The 20,937-nt window shown below is 41.8% G+C and overlaps 1 protein-coding gene across 1 annotated transcript in view; it reads right to left on the reverse strand.

Annotated features, from left to right (window-relative positions):
- The window catches only part of LOC145397136 (uncharacterized), a 36,382-nt gene extending 15,445 nt beyond the window's left edge, over positions 1-20,937 (reverse strand). Inside the window, exons 1-3 of the mRNA XM_080270334.1 lie at positions 20,795-20,937; positions 6,925-7,096; positions 6,617-6,693 (exon numbers count right to left, since the gene is read on the reverse strand). Coding sequence (XP_080126460.1) covers positions 6,617-6,693; positions 6,925-7,096; positions 20,795-20,937 — 392 coding nt within the window. The remainder of the gene's footprint in view (positions 1-6,616; positions 6,694-6,924; positions 7,097-20,794) is intronic.

Raw genomic sequence — 20,937 nt, forward strand, 5'->3', positions numbered from 1 at the left:
CTTTAAGTGAGAATACTAAAAATCACTACTGTCCCGTAAAGTTCCAGGTTCAAACAAAAAGAGTTAGGTAAAATTACAAGTTAAGTTTAATGCTCAAACTAACAACAAAACATTCAGGACTCATAAGGATAATGTAATGGCAAAAAAAACAGGTTAAATATATGGTTAACTGCAATAGCCTCTATTAACACGAAATTAGCAAGAGTAAATTTATCTAAGTCAGCCCTGATAAAATGAAAATACACTGGGTAATGCTCAGTTAATGCAAGATAAATTATTACAGATACAAAATATTATTAATGATGATGGTCATAAAGATCCCTACATGAATTACAAAAACTTCACTAGGCCTACAAATTAAACTTATGCTATACAGTACAAGAACAAAATGCAACAACACTTATACTCAAATTACATAGCTGCTAGATGGTTGGAGACTTCCTGAGCACTCAATAATAACTGTACAGGGGAGGACAGAGATGTGAACAAAATGAGGAGCAGATCTAAGTGGCAATGATGCAGAGACTGAGCTCATTATATAGGGGCCGGCAGAGCTTGATACAACTTGTAAGAAGGACGCGCAAATGAAGCCATGGGGACAAAGAGTTGACAATCCCGCTCTGAACAACAGAAAGAACGACTTACTCTACTATAACGGTAGAAGGGGTGGACTGAGGCAGAACACGCTCGTGATCAAACATGCAGCATACTGTGCGTTAAAATTACACAAAGGATGATGAAATCATAGGCTATGTAACACCTTCCCATAAAGAAAAAGAAATTTACAAAAGAAATTTCTTATTACTCTAAAACAATCTGTCTGAAGTCTAGATAAGCAATCTGCAATAACATTTTCTTTCCCCTTGACATGTTGTATGTCTAATGAATACTCCTGAAGAAGTAGACTCCATCTTGTCAATCTCTGATTTTTATCTTTAAACTTACTAAGGAATTTCAGTGGGTTATGATCGGTATAAATGACTATGGGGTCAAAACCAGAACACAAAATGAGAAATGCTGTAAACCCAAAATCAAGGCCAAAAGCTCTTTCTCAATAGTTGAGTAGTTCTTTTGAGGTGGAGTGAACTTCTTACTGTAATAAGATACAGGGTGTTCAATACCCTGATCATCCTCTTGCAGCAAAACAGCCCCAGCTCCTGTATCACTTGCATCAACAGCCATCTTAAAAGGCTTAGCAAAATTGGAGTAGCGAACACTGGCTGACTTAATAGGATAGTTTTAAGTTTGTTGAAAGAGGATTCACAGTTATCGGTCCATACAAATTTAACTCCCTTTTTCAGTAGGTCTGTAAGTGGTGATACAAGAATAGAAAAGTTAAGAACAAATCTCCTGTAATAACCTACCATTCCCAAAAATCTTTGTAGCTCTTTCCTACTTTTAGGTCTGGGAAGATCACTTATAACCTGAACCTTAGCTGCTGGTGGTGCAACATGTCCATCACCAATTACATACCCAAGGTACTGAACTTTAGCTTGACCAAACTCACACTTTGATAAATTAGCTACAAGATTAGCATGAACCAAACGCTCAAGAAATTAACTGACAAGGCATAGGTGATCTTTCTAGTTGTCACTGAAGATTAATACATCATCAATATAAACAACACACCCTGCCAAACCCTCTGTTACAACATTCATGAGCTTCTGAAATGTGGCTGGTGCATTCTTCATACCATACGGCATTACAGAACATGCAAAAGTCTTTCCTAGTGTTACAAAACATGAGATCTCCCTAGCACGTTCAGTCATAGGTATTTGCCGGTATCCCTTTAACAAATCAAACTTACTAATGTACCTAGCCTTTCCGATCTTGTCTATGCAATCTTCCACACGAGGGAGAGGGTAAGTGTCTGTTTTAGTTATCTGATTAACACGTCTGTAGTCAATGCAAAGCCGCTGTGACCCACCTGGCTTAGGGACTAGAGTGACAGGAGAACTCCACTCGCTCTGGCAGGGCTCAATCATCTTGTGGTCCAGCAGGTAGCCAAGCTCCTTCTCGATGAGAGGAACTTTCACTGGGTTCACACGGTAAGGAGGCAGTTTAATTGGCTTTCCGTCTGCAACATCGACATCATGCATCAACACCGTGGTTCTTCCTGGAGTGGCACGGAACACTTGCGGGTACTCCTGCAGCAATGCCGAAAACTCCTGCCTTTCCTCGGGAGGTAGATGAGAAAGCTTAGTCTGGAGATCATTCATGATATCAGGATTCTTCCCCAAACTATCACTCAGGCTCATGCCGCATGGGAGAGCTTCACTTGCAGACTCGGGTGGAACAGCTACTGTGCAGACTGGGTTATTTTCGTCCCGCCTGTGATATAACTTTAGCATGTTGATGTGACATAGTTGCTTGTTCTTTCTACGATCTGGTGTGGCGATGACATAGTTGACATCACTGAGTTTCTTCTCCACGAAATAAGGACCACTAAACTTGGCTTGAAGAGGTTGCCCATGAACTGGTAGCAGAATCAAAACCTGATCTCCTGGCTGAAAGTGGCGCCTACCTGGACTTCTTATCATACCAAGTCTTCATCTTCTCCTGAGCAGCTCCTAAATTCTCTCTCGCCAGCTGTAAAGCAGTGGACAGCCGTTCTTTGAACTTCATCACATACTCCAGCAGGTTGACGTCATCTTCCTCCGACAGCCAGCATTCCTTGAGTAGCTTAAGGGGTCCTCTTACTTCATGGCCAAACAGTAGTTCAAAAGGTGAGAAGCCCAGTGATTCATTTGGAGATTCTCTTGCGGCAAACACAAAGAATGGAAGACCTTTATCCCAGTCTTTCTGATGTTCCAAACAGTATTTCTTGAGCATCGATTTGAGTGTTTGATGTTATCTCTCCAACGCTCCTTGGGTCTGGGGATGGTAAGCTGAAGATGTGATCTGGGTGATGCCCAACTCTTTCAGAGACTGCTTGAAAACATTTGACATGAAATTACTTCCCCGGTCTGACTGTACCTCCTTGGGCAGACCAAACTTTGTGAAGAACCCTAGCATTTCCTTAACCACGTTCTTTGCTGAGATATTTCTAAGTGGAATGGCTTCAGGATAACGAGTAGCCATATCAATCGGGTCAACACATAAGAAAATCCTGAAGAAGTCTTAGGAAGAGGGCCCACAATATCCACCAACACACGGGTGAAAGGCGCCTCAAAAGGAGGAAGGGGAACTAGAGGTGCAACCTTTTCGGTCTGATTACACTTCCCCACAACTTGACAGGTGTGACAAGACTTACAATACCAGGAAACATCCCTGAAGATACCTGGCCAGTAGAAGCGTTTCAAAATGCGTGCCACAGTTTTCCTCACTCCAAGGTGTCCTGCCAAACTGGAATCATGAGCCACTCTAATGATATCCTGCCTACAAACACGAGGGATGACAACTTGATGTACAACCTCCCATTCACAGTCGGCTGATGCTGTTGGGGGTCTGCACTTCCTCATAAGTACTCCTGACTTTACATAATAACAAGTAGAAGCACCGGCTAACTCTTCTTCACTGTAAGCAGAGTTAGCTAGACCTTTCAACTCAGGGTCAGCAAGCTGCAACTCAACCAACTCTTGACGAGACAAATTATCAACACTACAGGGTACTGCCTCATCTGGTGAGTGGTCCAAATTAGCAAGAAAAGTGTCAGCTAGGATAACATCATCATCAACATTATCCTCTAAATAACCAGTAACTTTAGACTTAGCCCTAGTGACAGCACATGCAGGGAACACATCAGGGACATCACAATCCTGGGTCGCAGCCACTGGCTCACCAGACAACTGAGGAGCTGGACACACTTGACTTCCACCAATATCATTTCCAAGTATGAAAGTTACACCTGACATTGGGAGTGTCTCAACCAACCCAACCATAACGGAACCATTAACAAAAGCAGACTCTAAATTCACTCTGCACAGAGGGACAGAGAAGTAATTATTCCCTACACCTTGTAAGATTACAGTTTCATCAGAGGAATTAACATTAGAGCCTAGAACACTGGTCACCATAAGGGATTGGCAAGCACCTGTATCACGATATATTTTAACTGATTTCCTGTCATTACTGTCCAGAGGACTGACAAAACCATCAGACAGGAAATTAGCACATGAACTCTTTAGAGTGTCACCCACGTTACTGCTCAAAAGAGGAGCTCCATCATGAGAATTTAAGTTCCCCCTCAAAGCAGGTTCAGTTAACTCAGTTAAGGAATTCTGGGAACTCTCAAGGGTGGACACTAGACCAATTGACTGAATATTTAAAGACTCCTTTTGTTCACAGCACGCTGTCTCCTGAAACATTTCTCCGTAGTATGACCAAGCTTACTACAAAAAGTACATTTACTTTTCTGAAATCTAGAGGTGAAGCTGGTATTTACTTCTTGAGAAACATCATCTTTATTCTCTTTCCTGTTACCTGTACTCTGAGTAGAGGCAACGTACTTACTCTCAGCTTTCCCTTTTTCTTTAGAATATCTCTTGTTAGTGAGAACATATTCATCAGCTAAAACTGCAGCATCAGACAAATTATCTATTCTTTTCTCATCAAGATATAGGCTTACATCTTTATAAATACACCTCTTGAAGTCCTCCAGCAAAATCATCTGCTTAAATTTACCGAAATCAGAATCCACATTCTTAGAATTTAACCACTGCTCTAGCAGATCTTCTTTGATTTTTGCATACTCAACATGGGATTGCTTATCTTGCTTATTAGTTGTCCTAAATTTTCCTCTATAGGCTTCAGGAACAAGCTCATAGGCCTTAAGAATCAAGCTCTTAACTACGAGTACATCATAATTATCAGATTGATCCTGAGGCAAAGATGCATAAGTTACTTGAGCTTTACCGGTGAGAACAGTTTGAAGGAGTACTGGCCAATACTTTTTTGGCCAATTAAAACCTGTAGCTACCCTCTCAAACAACTGAAAATACTTTGTTAAAGCAGATTGATTAAAAGGAGGGACAAGTTTAACATTTTTAGCCACATCAAAATCATCAGAGCTAGATGATCCAGTTCCACATTGTTTCATGCGATACTCATGGTCTGCCTGAATCCTGGCAAGTTCAACTTGTGCCTGTATCTGTGCCTCCTGAATCCGAGCCTGAGATTCAGCCTCCTTAGCATTTGCTTGAAATTCAGCCTCTTTAACACGAGACTTCGCCTCCTTAGCCTGAGCCTCCTGCAGGGCTAGCTGTAACTTAGCTAATTCAATCTGCGTTCGCTCATTTGGAGGAGTTACATTAAACAAGCTTTCATTAATCATGTCAACAATTTGATCTTTAGAATGATGAGAGCGAACAGCAATTCCCAATTGTTGAGGAACAAGCTTAAGTTCATTCTTTGTTCTGTTTTCTACATCACACACTGTTTGCACATTTGACAAAAAATCTTTGGCTTCATCAAGTGTAGTAATAGTAGACATCATGAATAAATCACAGTAACAAAATATCGAGCAATATCCTTATGATAATATCCTGAATATCCTGATAAGAGGTCGCCAAATTTATGTTACGGAACAGAGAAAGATAATGTACACTTTAAGTGAGAATACTAAAAATCACTACTGTCCCGTAAAGTTCCAGGTTCAAACAAAAAGAGTTAGGTAAAATTACAAGTTAAGTTTAATGCTCAAACTAACAACAAAACATTCAGGACTCATAAGGATAATGTAATGTCAAAAAAAGGTTAAATATATGGTTAACTGCAATAGCCTCTATTAACACGAAATTAGCAAGAGTAAATTTATCTAAGTCAGCCCTGATAAAATGAAAATACACTGGGTAATGCTCAGTTAATGCAAGATAAATTATTACAGATACAAAATATTATTAATGATGATGGACATAAAGATCCCTACATGAATTACAAAAACTTCACTAGGCCTACAAATTAAACTTATGCTATACAGTACAAGAACAAAATGCAAGAACACTTTTACTCAAATTACACAGCTGCTAGATGGTTGGAGACTTCCTGAGCACTCAATAATAACTGTACAGGGGAGGACAGAGATGTGAACAAAATGAGGAGCAGATCTAAGTGGCAATGATGCAGAGACTGGGCTCATTATATAGGGGCCGGCAGAGCTTGATACAACTTGTAAGAAGGACGCGCAAATGAAGCCATGGGGACAAAGAGTTGACAATCCCGCTCTGAACAACAGAAAGAACGACTTACTCCACTATAACGGTAGAAGGGGGGGACTGAGGCAGAACACGCTCGTGATCAAACATGCAGCATACTGTGCGTTAAAATTACACAAAGGATGATGAAATCATAGGCTATGTAACAATATATATATCCTCTCCTGTTTGAAAATTCTCTTCAGTGCTGAGTAAAGTCGAATGGAGATTGCCAGATATAAAATTACTTCTCTACCTGTGGGAGTGAGTAGAGTTAATATTCTCTTGCATGTTACTTACATATTTCTAATAAGACCATAGCCTCCATCGGTAAAATAACCAGTCAAAATAAACCGCTGAGGAAGAGGGGATACAGAATTAACCCGATCCAATGGAAGTAGGCATCACTTTATTGAAGAGGAATTAATAAAATGAAGTACAGTGCTGTAACACAAAGTAACATAACAGAAATCATAGCCCCTTACTGTTCACAGCGATTAGGCAGCACCACAAATGCCATGGTGGTGAAGAAGGACTTACGTTCCACAACCTGTTGCGTTACCTTTAAAAGACAGAAAAGCATCACCCATTACTTCGGAGGACTCAGAATTATTCACCATAGTGATACTCTCTTTACCAGAGTGAATTTATTCGATTATATTGTGTTGTTTCTGGAAATCTGGTGCACTGGAAATTATTGTGCTATGGGTGAAAGACTCGGTATATGTAATTTAGGGAACTACAGTACAACAGGAGGCAAACATCTGGGTAAACTGTAAAAATTTCAACATACTTCAGTCCAGGTATGTGATGGTATAGTAATGAACGTGAAGTTAAGAGCTTCACTGAAGGTCACCAGCAGGTTGTAGTCCATGCCAGAGTATGAAGTAGTGTTGCCATTTCCTGATGTGATCCAGTACGGCTCGAAGTCTAGTGCAGTCCCTTTCACCAGCGCACCGTGGAAGCTGCAACGATAGCATGATGATCGTATTTGCAAGGACAGTGCATAAAAGCGGTCTCTCTCTCTCTCTCTCTCTCTCTCTCTCTCTTTGTATATATATATATATATATATATATATATATATATATGTGTGTGTGTGTGTGTGTGTGTGTGTGTATAGTGTTAAGAAGCGAAATTTGCCAATTAGGTAGCTGAGGTTTTTCTCGGCGTTTCCCGTACCGTAGGTTCCAGTACGAGTCAGAGTTGCCAGTTTGCCTGTTGTTTCTGAGCGCAGTTGTTTCTTAAATTATGCATTAATTTTTTTGCTCTTTTTCTCAGTAATGTGTTTTTATGTGATTCTTAAATTATGCAATTCAGTTTAAGTTTGTTTGCTAAATAATTTACGGTGTTATGTAATGTAAGAACACTCTTGCATGTTTTGTTTGTTTCCGCGTTGGTAACTGTGCTCTTTCTTTCTGGAATACACAATAACTTTTTTCTTGTAGAATCCAGTTCATTCTTGAATAATGCAAGGTTATATAAGGATGGGGAAGAGACTCGTTCAAGTTCAGTTTTCAGTTCAGTTTGAGTGTAGTGCAGTGTCAGTGCAGTGAAGTTTGTATATTTTCGGTACTTGTGAGAACAGTGAAGGGTTACCGAAGTTTGTATATCATTGGTACTTGTGGAAACATTGAAGTGTTGTCAAGCATTAAGTGCAACTGCAGCTAGTAAAAGTTTGTATAGCTCCAGTGCTTGTGAGAATAATGAAGTAAAGTTGGTAAGCATTAAGTGCATTTATTTGGAAAATAAAGACAGTGAACTTAAGAAGCACAAATGTCCATTAAAGCACCGCCATTCTCATCTCTCTCAGCAGGCACACCCCACTCACCAACTATTCCATCCACCTTCACATTCCCTACTTTACCATTCGTATCACCAGTCAAAAACACTCTCTCATTCCTTTCAAACTGTTCCATGCACACTTCCACATTTTTCCAGAACTCTTCTCTCACTCTGCTTTCACGATCTTGCATTCGCACATACACGCACACAATTGCCCACATTTGTAGTCCAACATTCAGTCTTTCTCACACAATCCTTGAGCCAACTGATCCATACTGTCTTATAATCTCCTTCCAGCTGTCACTCACAACAATACACACTCCTTCTTTTGCCCTCTCATTCACATCTACTCCTGCACATATACCCGATTCATACTCCCATTCTCTTACACTCTCACCTTGCCATTTAGTTTCAGTTAGTCCATAATACATCCACTTTCGCATCCTCAAGCACCTGGACAATCTATCTCTCTTTCACCTCATCATTTGCACCCCTTACATTCTAAGTCACCATCCGCATCATGTCCTTTGTTCGGTCCTTAGTCGTCATCTTTTGGTCATTCCTGGTCCGAGGCTTCTTATTCGTATTTTTAGTTAGTTGTTTTCTGGGAAGGAGCACTAACCCTCCCTAACCCACTTGCTGTCAAGTATGGAACACGTGTCAGTTGGTTACAAGGTTACCTTGCAGCGTTGTAAATGATTTCCTGGTTTACAGGAAAGTTTTAAGTCCTGGTCTTAATTATGATGCCCCAGTTTTTAGGGCCCAAACCAGTGAAGTTCATGGCTATAATGGGGGTCCAATTAAAAAGAAACTTCAGGAATTTCGTGGTAGAGTATCTTGGAAAGCTTACCATGCACAGTTTGAGTTACTTGCAGATCAGAATGGTTGGGATGATAGGCAGAGGGCAGTGCAGCTTCCTACTAGCCTTAAGTGTGCCTGATAGGCAGAGGGCAGTGCAGCTTCCTACTAGCCTTAAGTGTGCCACAATGGAAATACTGGGCCAGTTGTCAGTGATGGAGAGGAACAGTTATCAGTCCCTAGTAGAACAGTTATCAGTCTCTACATTCTGGCTTCAGCTTTCCTGTCATTCTCTGACTAAATATATCTGCACTGTTTACTTATCTCCTAATTCTACTACCAAAAATTCATCAACTGTCATACTTCTACAATGGAACACATTTTATCCACATTTCTCCTTTCTCTGAAATCTCCATTCTAGGAGATTTTAATGTTCACCACCACCTTTGGCACTCCTCTCCTTTCACTGATCCACCTGTTGAACAAGCCTTCATCTTTTCTATCCTTAATGACCTAAAGCAACTTGTACAGCATCCTACCCGTATCCCTGACTGCCTTCCAACATACTTGACCTCTTCCTTACAACTAATCCTTCTGCTTACACTGTTAATCTTTTCTCTCCGTTGGATTCCTCCGATCATAACCTTGTTACTTTAACCTGTCCTATCGCTCCAGTACTGCCTGTGGACCCTCCAAAGAAGCGTCTTCTGTGGCACTTTGGAGCTGCTGATTGGGAGGCCCTCAGGCGGTACTTCTCGATTTTCCTTGGAATGATTATTGCTTCCATGGCTGGGAGCCATCTGAGTGTGCCTTGCTGATAACGGAGGTTATTCTCTCAGGCATGGAAGCATACATTCCTTTCCCTTATCCTCTGACTAATGCAAGAAAGCCTTGGTTTAATCACGCTTGTTCTAATGCTGTCCGGAACAAGGAGAGAACCTATAAAAGGTACTGGAGCCAACCAACCCCTGAATCACATCTTTTTTTATGTTTCTGCCCGGATTTGTGCTAAATATTTTCTTTGCTCTGCTAAATATAATTTCATCCTTACTAAATGCTCTCAACTCTCCAACTCGAATTCTTCCCGCTCCTTCTGGCGCCTTGCCAAAAACCTGTCTGACAAATTTGCCTCATCGTCCTTCCCTCCTCTTTTCTACTCTGATAGCTCTGTAGCTATTTCTTCTACTGATAAAGCAGATCCGTTTGCTCAGACTTTCTCCTCCAATTCCACCTTAGTCGATTCCGGTGCTGTTCCTCCCTGACTTTCCCCTTGTGACTTCCTCATGGCTGACATTAAAATTTCTTCAGCTGATGTATTTTCTGCCATCACTGGCCTCAATACTAACAAGGCATATGGGCCTCATTGTGTCCCTCCTCTTGTCCTCAAGTACTGTGCTTCTGTGCTCACACCCTGCCCAGGTAAACTTTTTTGCCTTTGTCTTTCTACTTGTACCTTTCCTTCTTGCTGGAAGCTTGCTCTTATTCAGCCGGTCCCAAAAACGGGTGACCATTCCCTACCCTCTAACTCTCATCCAATTGTTTTAACATCCTGTGTTTCAAAACTTTTTGAGTCCATTCTTAATCGGAAAATTTTAAAGCATCTTTCCTATTACAACCTTCTTTCTGATCGTCAGTATGGGTTCCATCAGGGACGCTCCACTTGCAATCTTCTCACCTACCTTTCAGATTCCTTGTCATCCTCCTTTCTGGGCTTTGGTGAAAGCTTTGCAATTGCATTTGACATCTCAAAAGCTTTCAATCGATTGTGGGATAAATCTTTAATTTCTAAACTGTCCTCTTACGGTTTCCATCCTTCAATCTGTGCCTTCATCTATAGCTTCCTTTCTATAGCTGTTGTTGAAGACGGCCATCGTTCTTCTCCTAGATCTATCAACAGTGGTGTTCCTCAGGGCTCTGTCCTATCACCAACACTCTTCCTTTTCTTCATCAATGATCTTCTAAGCTGTACATCTAACTCTATCCACTCGTACACTGATGATGCCACCCTTCACTTTTCCATTCGGTTCTCGCAACGTCCATCTCAGCAGTTACTTCAACAAACAAGGGAAGAGGCTATGGCATACCTAATGTCTGACTTGGCTCATATCTCTGACTAGGGTAAAAATAATCTTCTTTATAATGCATCAAAGACTCAGTTTTTACACCCATCAACCCTTCAAAATCTTCCACAGGAGTACCCACTAATGTTTAGTAATATCCTGCTCAATCCTGCATCATCCTTGAACATGCTTGGGGTTCCGTTCACACGGGACTTATCTTGGAAAGATCATATTGCATCTCTTGTAAAATCTGCTTCCAAGAGATTGGGTGTGCTAAGCCAACTTCGTGCCTTCTTTACTCCTGCACACTTGTTGACTTTATATACAGGTTTTATTCGCCCCTGTTTAGAGTACAACTCTCATGTGTGGAGAGGCTCCCCACATACAACTCTTCTCAATAGGGTGGAGTCAAAGGCTATTCATCTCATCAACGCTCCTCCTAATACTGGCTACCTTCAGCCTTTGTCTCTTTGCCGCACTGTTACCTCTGTATCTCTCTTCTGTCGTTACTTCCATGGTCACTGCTCCTCTGAACTGTCTGCTTGCATCCCTCCACCTCTGCGACCCATCTAGCAACAACTCTTATCCCTTTTCTGTCCAACTCTCTAATGCAAGAGTTAACCGTTACTCTCAGTCCTTCATTTATGCAACAGGTCAACTCTGGAACTGCCTCCCTCTGTCTGTATTTCCTACTTCCTATGATCTCTAGTCTTTCAAATGCAGTGTGTCCAGGCATCTCAAAATGAATGGATATTGAATTTGGCTCTCTTTTGTATTGTTTTTTTGTTTCTTTCTTCGAAGGAACGTTAATGCGGGCTCTGCCTTTGGTTCCTTCTTCTTTGCATTAAAAATAAAAAGTACTGGAGCACAGATATGGAACCATGTAACAGATGAAGGTTTACAGAGCAAGATTCTGGAGCCGTGTACAGGTTCGGAGAGAATCCCTACAGCAGCTTGCTCATGACCTTGAGAGTATGGCATTCAAGGCATACCCTGGATCAGCACCTGACCTGTCGGCTACTCTACTGAGGGACCAGTTCATCGATGCTCTTGACAGTGCAGAGTTGAAAGTGCAAGTGAAGCAGGCACAACCCAGAAGCATGCAAAAAGCACTAGCCAGGGTTCTAGAATTTGAGTCCTACATCAGGTCCAGTACATCCACCTTTCAGGCAGGTCGTTCTGCAGGATTTAAGGCACGAAAGGGGCAGGTATGTGAAAAGGAAAAAAACTTGAGGGAAATTGCTGGTATTGTGAAAAGCCAGGACACAGAAAAGAGGACTGCTACAGGTGAAAGAGGGAACAAACTGGTGAAGGTTGCTGGTTCTGCAGTAAGCTGGGACACAGGAAGGAGGACTGTCACAAATGGAAGAAGAAGCAAGAACAGAGCAGTGCAATGAAATCTTCCGTTGTAGCAAAAGCATGTTGGACATATAGTGAGGTGGGACACTTCAGTTCTGAGTGTCTGAAGATGAAAAAGGATGATATGAAGAAGACTGCAGAAGACCAGAAAGAAGTGGAAAAGTAGCGGAGGCTGGTGTGAAAGGGCAACCACCAGCCAGCTTTTCTCAAATAGCCCCACCGGTGAAGAAATGCAGGAGAACCTTCATGAATAGTGTGCGAGAAGATGGAAGAACAGATGGCAAGGAGTGCAGTAGGAATGGGAATCATGGCAAGAAATGCCACCATACTGTTGTGACAGGGCCAGCATCAGATGCAGAAGACCTGAAGAAGGTGCAGATGGAGGATGCAGATTTACAACCAGTGCTAGAGTGGCTGCGACCATCTTGGGAAGAAGTTTCCAGCTTAAGCCCTGCAGGGGAGGCGGTGGCTCAATCGGTAGAGAGTTGGCCTGCAGTCCTGACGGACCCGGGTTCAAATCCCGCTGAGGCAGGGAACAGTTTAAGGATTTGAATTTCATAAAATCAGACTTTACTGATCTACCAGAAGACCCGCCGACATGTCGTAAAAATACCCTCGCTAATACCAATACATCAGTCCTATATGAGACAGCCCTAGCATGTATTCAGTATGGACGATGGGTGTTAGCGCCGAATTGGTGACATGTAGAGGTGTGCAGTACGTAGGAGGACTACTGGGCCTTGAAATCAGGCTGTGAAGCCTATGCCCAGAGTCGGTCACATAAAGAAAAAAAAAAATCAAGAGCTACTGGAGTCAATGGGACCTTCTTCATTTGAAGAATGGATTACCGGAGTGTCAGTGGGAGACACCCGATGGTCTCAGCAAGTATTGACAACTGGTGGTACAGAAGAAGATGAGGTCCGAGGTCTTGGATGAATCCCATAACCAGATCACTAGTGGGCACCTGGGAGTGAAGAAAACTCTAAGCCGGCTGCAACAGAGATTCTACTGGATTAGCATGCAGCAGGATGTTGAAGAATGGTGTCGGGCCTGCGATGTATGCTGTGCCAAGAAGGGACCCAAGAAACGTGGTTGCGCCCTTCTCCAGCTGACCCAAGCGGGTGCACTGACGGAAAGAGTCACGGTGGACATTGCTGGACCTCTGCCATTCTCAAAAAGAGGAAACCAGTATGTATGTGTTGTCATGGACTACTTCACAAAGTGGCCAGAAGCCTATGCCATCCCTGATCAAGAAGCTGCATCTGTTGCTCAGGCTTTGGTTGGTTCTTCTATCATTTTGGGAAGCCACAAGAGCTACATTCAGACCAGGGTAGAAACTTCGAGTCTGCTGTGTTCTGTGAGTGCTGAAAGTTACTGGGGATCAAGAAGACCAGGACGACCCCATTAAGGCCACAGTCAGATGGGATTGTGGAGAAATAATTCAACTGGACCCTGGGACAAGAACTGGCCAAGTACTGCGTAAAGGGACAGATGGAATGGGACCAGAAAATACCTGCGCTGCTGATGGCATATCAGTCTGCATCTCGTGAGTCTACCGTCTATACCTCTGCAAAACTGATGATGGGCCATGAGTTACACTTACCTGTTGATTTGTTTATGGGAAGACCACCTGGGGAAGAGCTGCCTACAGACACTTCCATCTATGCAAAGCCCCTTCAGAAAAGACTGGCTGAGGTACATGAAGTGCGTGAAGCTCTAAAGTTCAGAAGGTATGAAGTGCAAGTATGATGCCAAGGCAAGTGAGGTGAGCTTCAAGGATGGTGATCAAGTTTGGTTATACAATCCTCAGCGAAAGAAAGGACAATCACTGAAGCTGCAGAGCCCCGTAGGACGGACCTTACACTGTGTTGGACCGCCTATCAAACATTAAGTATCGGTCTCAGGGAGGCAGGAAGTCTCACCCAAAGGTGGTACGTGTGAATCGTTTGTGGCAGTACCATGGCCGAGGAAGTACATGTGGGACGTCTCCGAGGAATTGTGCTCTCCTGCAGCTGAAGATGTTGAGGAGGACCATGGAGCTGAAGTGCAAGAGGATGGTGATGGTTTCCCAAGGGAAGAAGTGAATCAGGAAGAGGACCAAGACCTTCCAGGAGGAGTGAACCGTGTGGAGGAGCAAGGACGTCGTCGGAAGTGGCACAGAGAAGACCTGATTGGTTGAAGGATTGGTTTGTGTATAGTTAGATGTTTCATTAGGATTAAGGTTTATGTGTGTATATACTTTGTAGTTTTGTCGGGACGACAAAGAACTATGGAAGGGGTAGTGCTAAGAAGGAAGATTTGCCAGTTAGGTAGCCGAGATTTTTCTTGGCGTTTCCAGTACCATAGGTTTCGGGAGTTGGCAGTTTGCCTGCTATTTCTAAGCGTAGTTGTTTCTTAAGTCATGCATTCATTTTTATGTTCTTTTTCTCAATAATGTGTTATTTATGTGATTATTAAATTATGCAATTCAGTTTAAGTTTGTATGCTAAATAATTTACAGTGTTATGTAATGTACGAAAATTCTTGCATGTTTTGTTTGTCTCCGAGTTGGTAACTGTGCTCTCTCTTTCTGGAATACACCATAACTGTTGTTGTCGTTGAATGTAGATCATTCTCGAACAATGCAACCTTATGTAAGGATGGGGAAGAGACTAGTTCAAGTTCAGTCAGTTTTCAGTTCAGTTTGAGTGTAGTGCAGTGTCAGTGCAGTGAAGTTTGTATATTTTCGGTACTTGTGAGAACAGTGAAGGGTTACTGAAGATTGTTTATCACTGGTACTTGTGAAAACTGTGAAATGTTGTCAAGCATTAAGTGCAATTGCAGTTAGTAAAGTTTGTATAGGTCCAGTGCTTGTGAGAATAGTGAAGTAAAGTTGAAAAAGCATATAATTGTAATTATTTGGAAAATAATGACAGTGAACTTCAGAAGTGAGTGTGTTTTTACAACGTCTCAGCTGATCTTGTGTACTGTACACCTAGAGGCCGACCATAGGAAGAACAACTCACTGGGCAGCGTCCTTCCTGTACTGAACTACTACTGTTGGAGCCTGTGGCAGTGTGAGACTGGGCACAATCAATCAATAAATCAATATATATATATATATATATATATATATATATATATATATATATATATATATATATATATATATATATATTGGCAAAAAAAAAAAAAAAGAGTTTGAATGTCTAATATTTAGAAAAGCACTAATTTAAAAAATAAATGTTTACAACGAAAAAATGTGGCTCGAAGTGTTGACCTAAATTATATTATCCTGTATCAGCATGTAAAGGTATATCTTAATATATTTAGCGTTGAAACGTTACATTCAACTTTGTAGGTATCCGTCGTACTCAAAGTGGTTTCCTTATAACTTCAGTAAGAGAGAAATAGAGGAAAATAATTTAGCTAATACATAAGAACATGAAGTGCATATCATTAATATTTATCTCTAAGTTAGTCACGTATTGCTTGTATCTTGACTGTACCTTAACCTTCTTGCTTTGACACTCCCGCATCACAGAAAGATGTATTGTTAGCCTCGACCATATTGTCATCCGCAGAAATAGCTGAAGAATGCAAAGGAGGTAGATGTTAAAGAGGAATATCCAGAAATAATGGAATATATTGAGATGTTTTCTGTAAATTTCTTTTTTGTTGGTAAAAAAGCTGTACCAGTGAATGGAGAGAAGCTGTGAATGTGCCAGTGTGCAAAAGGACTGAAATTACTTTAAAAATTATATTGGGCTCTGTCGTATCGTGCGTGTGTTGTAAGTAAAGCATGAAAGAAGAGTGACTGAGAAGGAACTACACGTTTCAGAAACAGGTGAATGACAGTGCCACTTATTTGTCTTTTCCGGAGGGCGAAATGTAGATCTGATATTTGCATTAAGGAAACCGAGTGAATAGGCTCTTGAAAAGGCTTTCGAGCAGGGTATCAACAGATAAACAGACAGCAACTATGGAAGATTTAATATGTGTATATACTTAACGTACAGATTTTCTGTAAAGACAATGTAGACAATGTAAAATTTTAAAGGGTACGATTAATTGACAAAGTCACAACCACTGTAGGTGTGAGACAACAGACTGTTGTATTCCGATTGCCATTATAACAAATGTATGGTTAGGTCTCTCAGAGGTTAAAGCAAGAATTAGAGAAAGTGTAGTAAGTGATGGTAACGAATGATATTTCTGATATAATGGAACGTACGAACAATATCTTTTGCAGAGTATAAAAGAAATCTACCAGTGTTTGTGAGTGAAAAAGCTTCTGATATACAGTAAAATGTATATAAATAGCAGATGTCAGGATAGGATGTATATAGAAACTGAGAAATGCATGCAATAAAGGAAGAGCTGAAATACCATGATGTAATAAACAAATAACGAAAAGTACATAAATGCAAAGAAGAATCGCTCCTGGTTCTTGGAAGACCAGATACAATGCGGAGACCAAAGGCATCTAGAAGACTGTATGGGTACGTAATACCATGGATGTAAAAAGTTGCAGCTGCATAGCAGATAAAAGTCCACACCTGGCGGAGAGAGAGAGAGAGAGAGAGAGAGAGAGAGAGGAAGGGAACAGTGGGACTAGACCTAAATAGGTACACTAAGAAGATAATCTGAGTAAAGGTTCAGCTTGTATGGTCACATAGAGTACTAGGGTGGTGAGAAGCCTAATCATGAGTAAGTCTAAACTTACGAGGCTGTGTAAAAGATCAATGTTGTGGAATCCATTTACAAATTTTTATTGAAGAATGAAAACTATTACCTACAAGGAAGCAGAGAGAGGTGATTGGTATTATAAGTGAACATGTAAGACCATACTGTACAGCACTATACGTGCCAAAAAATTGCACCCTTTCCTTACCTTGTAGGTAAATAGGATGGTTCTATTACACACGAGTTGCAAAAGCGACTTAATCGGTTGTAACACTTTTGTGTTGACGGTCTAATTTGTTGGGTAGACCCATGAAATTTGAAGGCATTTATATCGAGTCAGTGATATGGTGAATTTTCATCAGCCAGTGTTGTGATAGCTGTCCAGCTTCTCACTTTTTTCATATACAGGATAACATAAGCCCAGTAATGACACTGAGAAAAGGGTAACCACCACTGAGTTCAGTTATAATAATCTAAATACTAAAGTCAAACTGTGTATGTGTCTGTGCATTTGTTTCATTCTTTCACGGTGACGGCAACTGATAACGACTTAATGCATTTTGCATTAGGACTGGGTGAGTCCTGGGAGTGTCAGAGAAATACTAAAAACAAAATCGTGATCTCGCTGGTGGCGACGGCGCAAAATTGTCGGCAGTTTTGACGCGAAAATGTCTGTCAGGAAGTTCGTTAATTTCTTTCACGAGAGCAGTAATAGTTATCGGCCTACATTCTTGCACAAATTAACTGAAACAGATACAAAAAAAAGTTTTACTTTTATTTCACACAGAACTACAATTTAGTTAGACATATTAGTACTTGATATGACCTCCCCTGTTTTTTAGCAGAATTTGAACACAGTTTGGCACTGAGTCCACTAAGTCTGAACATTTACTGATGATTTTCGGATCCTTGTACTAGACCTGAATCAGTGCCCAAATAAGCTTCTCCAGTCATACATTACATTCCACAATGGCGACTTTTGCAGATTGACCATAGGTTCTCTATGTAATAGAAATTTAGAAAGTTTCCTGGCCAGTCCAGTACCTTAAATGCTTCACCTTTTTTGACGTATGGCATGTGCCCAGATCATGTTAAAATATTCCAAATCCACCAGGAAATCACTTTTCCAGCTCTAGAACAACATCCCCTTGAAGAACTTCAATGCATTGTTGTGAGCACATCATACCCTCATCTGGTAGCAAGGAGCCAACACTGTAAAAACTGAAACATCCTCAAATCATCATTTGTGGGTACTTCATGCTTTGATATAGGTGGCTGTTACGAAGCTTCTCTTCTGGTGACCTCCGAAACGTGTTGACTTTGCTCTCCCTGGACAAAGAAATAGCTTTCATCACTGGTTATTACTTTATGCCAATTTTCTTTGGTCCTGTTCTCTTTCTTCGGCGTCCATTTGTGGTGTTTTACTCATTGCTCTTCTCAGCATTTTTTTATGGTTCTCATGGCTTGCCAACCAGCTTCTAGAAGCCGTCTGCAGACAGTAGAAGAACTGACATCTATTCCTTTATCCTTTAAATCTTTGTTCATTGCATCACTTGTCTTGTATGGGTCTTTCTTACTTTAACAGAGTATATAAATATCATCTTTTGTAGTAATTTTCCTCATATGACCACAATGTCCTTTGCATTTTAGAGAGTTCCTGTTTCCTACTTTAACTTAACGACATGGCTGACAACTGCGAGGCTATACCCTTGTAGTTCTTTCATGTGTGTTCGTGTAGTGTAACAGTCTTGCTGCATTTCCTGAAAGTCACATCCATCATGAGCGATGGGTAAGTCAGCTGTTGAAACAAGCACAGTATGATGATGCAATACCGGCTGATTTAATAATCACTAACTTCGTCAGACCAGGTTCAGCTGATACTATACTGTTTGGCCTTTTTGCATATGGAATATGATTAGACTGAAATCAGTGGAAATTACATTTTGTTTCGGTTAATTTGCACAAGGGTGTAATACTTTTGCATTAGACCTAGGTTAGTCCAGGGAGTGTTTGAAAAAAAGTAAACAATAATTTTGGAAGATCGCCCCCCACGGGACGGCGCAAAACTCGGAAATCATGACACACGAAATTATGCGAAACTATTATTATTATTATTATTATTATTTTGGTTAGAAATGATCATCGTGGGCTCAGTAACATTATGGAAACATAGACAATAGTATTTCCAAACATTTTGTGAAGGAAAGGCTATTAATTAGTGGCACAAATTTTTGTGGGCATGCACTAGTCTATATTCTAAAAGAAGCTGTGCCTGACTGTGAAAGCATACGTGTGTGTGTGTGTGTGTGTGTGTGTGTGTGTGTGTGTGTGTGTGTGTGTGTGTGTAGCTGCAGATCATCGTGTGGTGGTCCAAGCTTGATGGCCAGGTGGGCTGGTTGGTCAGCGGTTGGGATGGATGGACTGGTAGGTAAGTGCATGGGTGGGAAAAAAGGTGTTGTGGGTTGGGTGGATAGTTGGGTGGTAGGGTAAGTGGGTGGGCAAGAGGGATGGGAGGTGTGAGCAGACAAAGTGAAATTAGTATGCAAAATAGGTGAGGTGGGCATGTAGGGTGGTGCAGGGTTGGTGGGTGAGTGGGTAAGGAAAGTGGATAGGCGAAGAACTGTAGGTGCTGTGGGCAAAGTGGGAGGGGTTGGAAGGAAGGGTGGTATTGGCAGGTAGGGTTGTGCGGATGGGGTTGGCAGGTAGGGTGGTGTGGGTGGGGCTGCAGGTAGGGTGGTGTGGGTGGCTGGCCAAGTGGGCTCTAGGGTTAGTTTAGGCACGTGCATTGACTGAGAGTACTTAGTGTTTGCATGGGTTGGCTTTGTGGGTGCGTGAATGGACATAGTTGGTAAATGATTAGGCTGGGTGGAAAGCTGGGTTATTTATGTCGGTAATCCCCCCCCCCCCCCAAAGACAGCAACTATCCCATCCCCAATCCCCAGAACCACACACACACACACACACACACACACACACACACACACAATTGAACTTTCACCAAGGTAAAAATTTTTCTTACAGATTTCAAGAGCTTGACTTTACACACCTGAAAATGTATATATCACTGTCATATAGCTAACGATAACCGTAATATCGACCATCAAAGAATGTCAAAAATAAAAATTATTACCCCTCGCATGTAGAGGGAAGAAAATGCACCAAAATAAACTTTGGTCTTATAGATTTGAAGAACTTGGTTTTACACACCAGAAAAAGTGTATTTCATTCTCATATGTTTAATGGTTATTGCACAACCGACTGTCAAGAATACAGAAAGAAAAAGTCACTCCTCACCATAAGTGAGAATGGGACGTCTTCGAGAAATAACGGGGAATAGGGAGGTGAAAGGAGTGTGGGGGAGTATCAGGGGGGGGGGAAAGGGAGGGAATATGTCTACCACATGCACCCAATACGATCTAGAGGGGGTATGGGGGGTGGTTTGGGTAAGAGAGGACACAGAGGACAGGATGAGGCAAAGGGAGGTAGAGAGATGGCCTGGAGATGGGGGGCCCCATGCCCGGGGAGGAGTCCGAATCATGCCTCCCGCCATCTGATCTCCTAGTTTCCACGGGTTATGTACCATTAATGTTATAAAAGAGGTGGGGTTAAAGCTCCCCAATTTATTGTAACCTCGCTACAATCGTCTGCCATAGGAGTTTATTGCATATTTTCCGAGGCCCACGATCGTCAGCCATAGGATTTTAGGGTTGTGTGGCTTCCCAAAGGACAAGAATGGGCTAACTGCACTGGGGACAAAGTGGGGATGTAGGTGGGTTGAAGGGTCGTCAGGTGAGCATCCTAGATAAGGAATAACTTGTCCACTAAGAAGTAGGTCTATGGGGTAAAAAGGTCCATGGTCTCTGATTGGAATAGGTCCATGTGGGAAAATAGGTCCAGAATATGTCCTTGGAGGATACGGGCTCAAGTGGAAACATAGGTTCACTGGGTAAAAAAAAAATCCAGTGGAGGTTAAGGGCCCATGTAGGGATGGTACATACTTGGCATACTTGTTTGGGAAGAGATTAGCCGCAGTCCGATGTAAGCCTTGGGTGAGGGTCCAGAAGGCTACCCGCTCCACTCTGGCACCCTCAGGGCTGTACGGCAGGTGCACGTACATATCACATCTGTTGGTTAGTAGCAT

Source organism: Coenobita brevimanus, chromosome 40 (genome assembly GCF_032717465.1).
Source record: "Coenobita brevimanus isolate Jiangsu-jjx chromosome 40, ASM3271746v2, whole genome shotgun sequence".
NCBI lineage: Eukaryota > Metazoa > Arthropoda > Malacostraca > Decapoda > Coenobitidae > Coenobita > Coenobita brevimanus.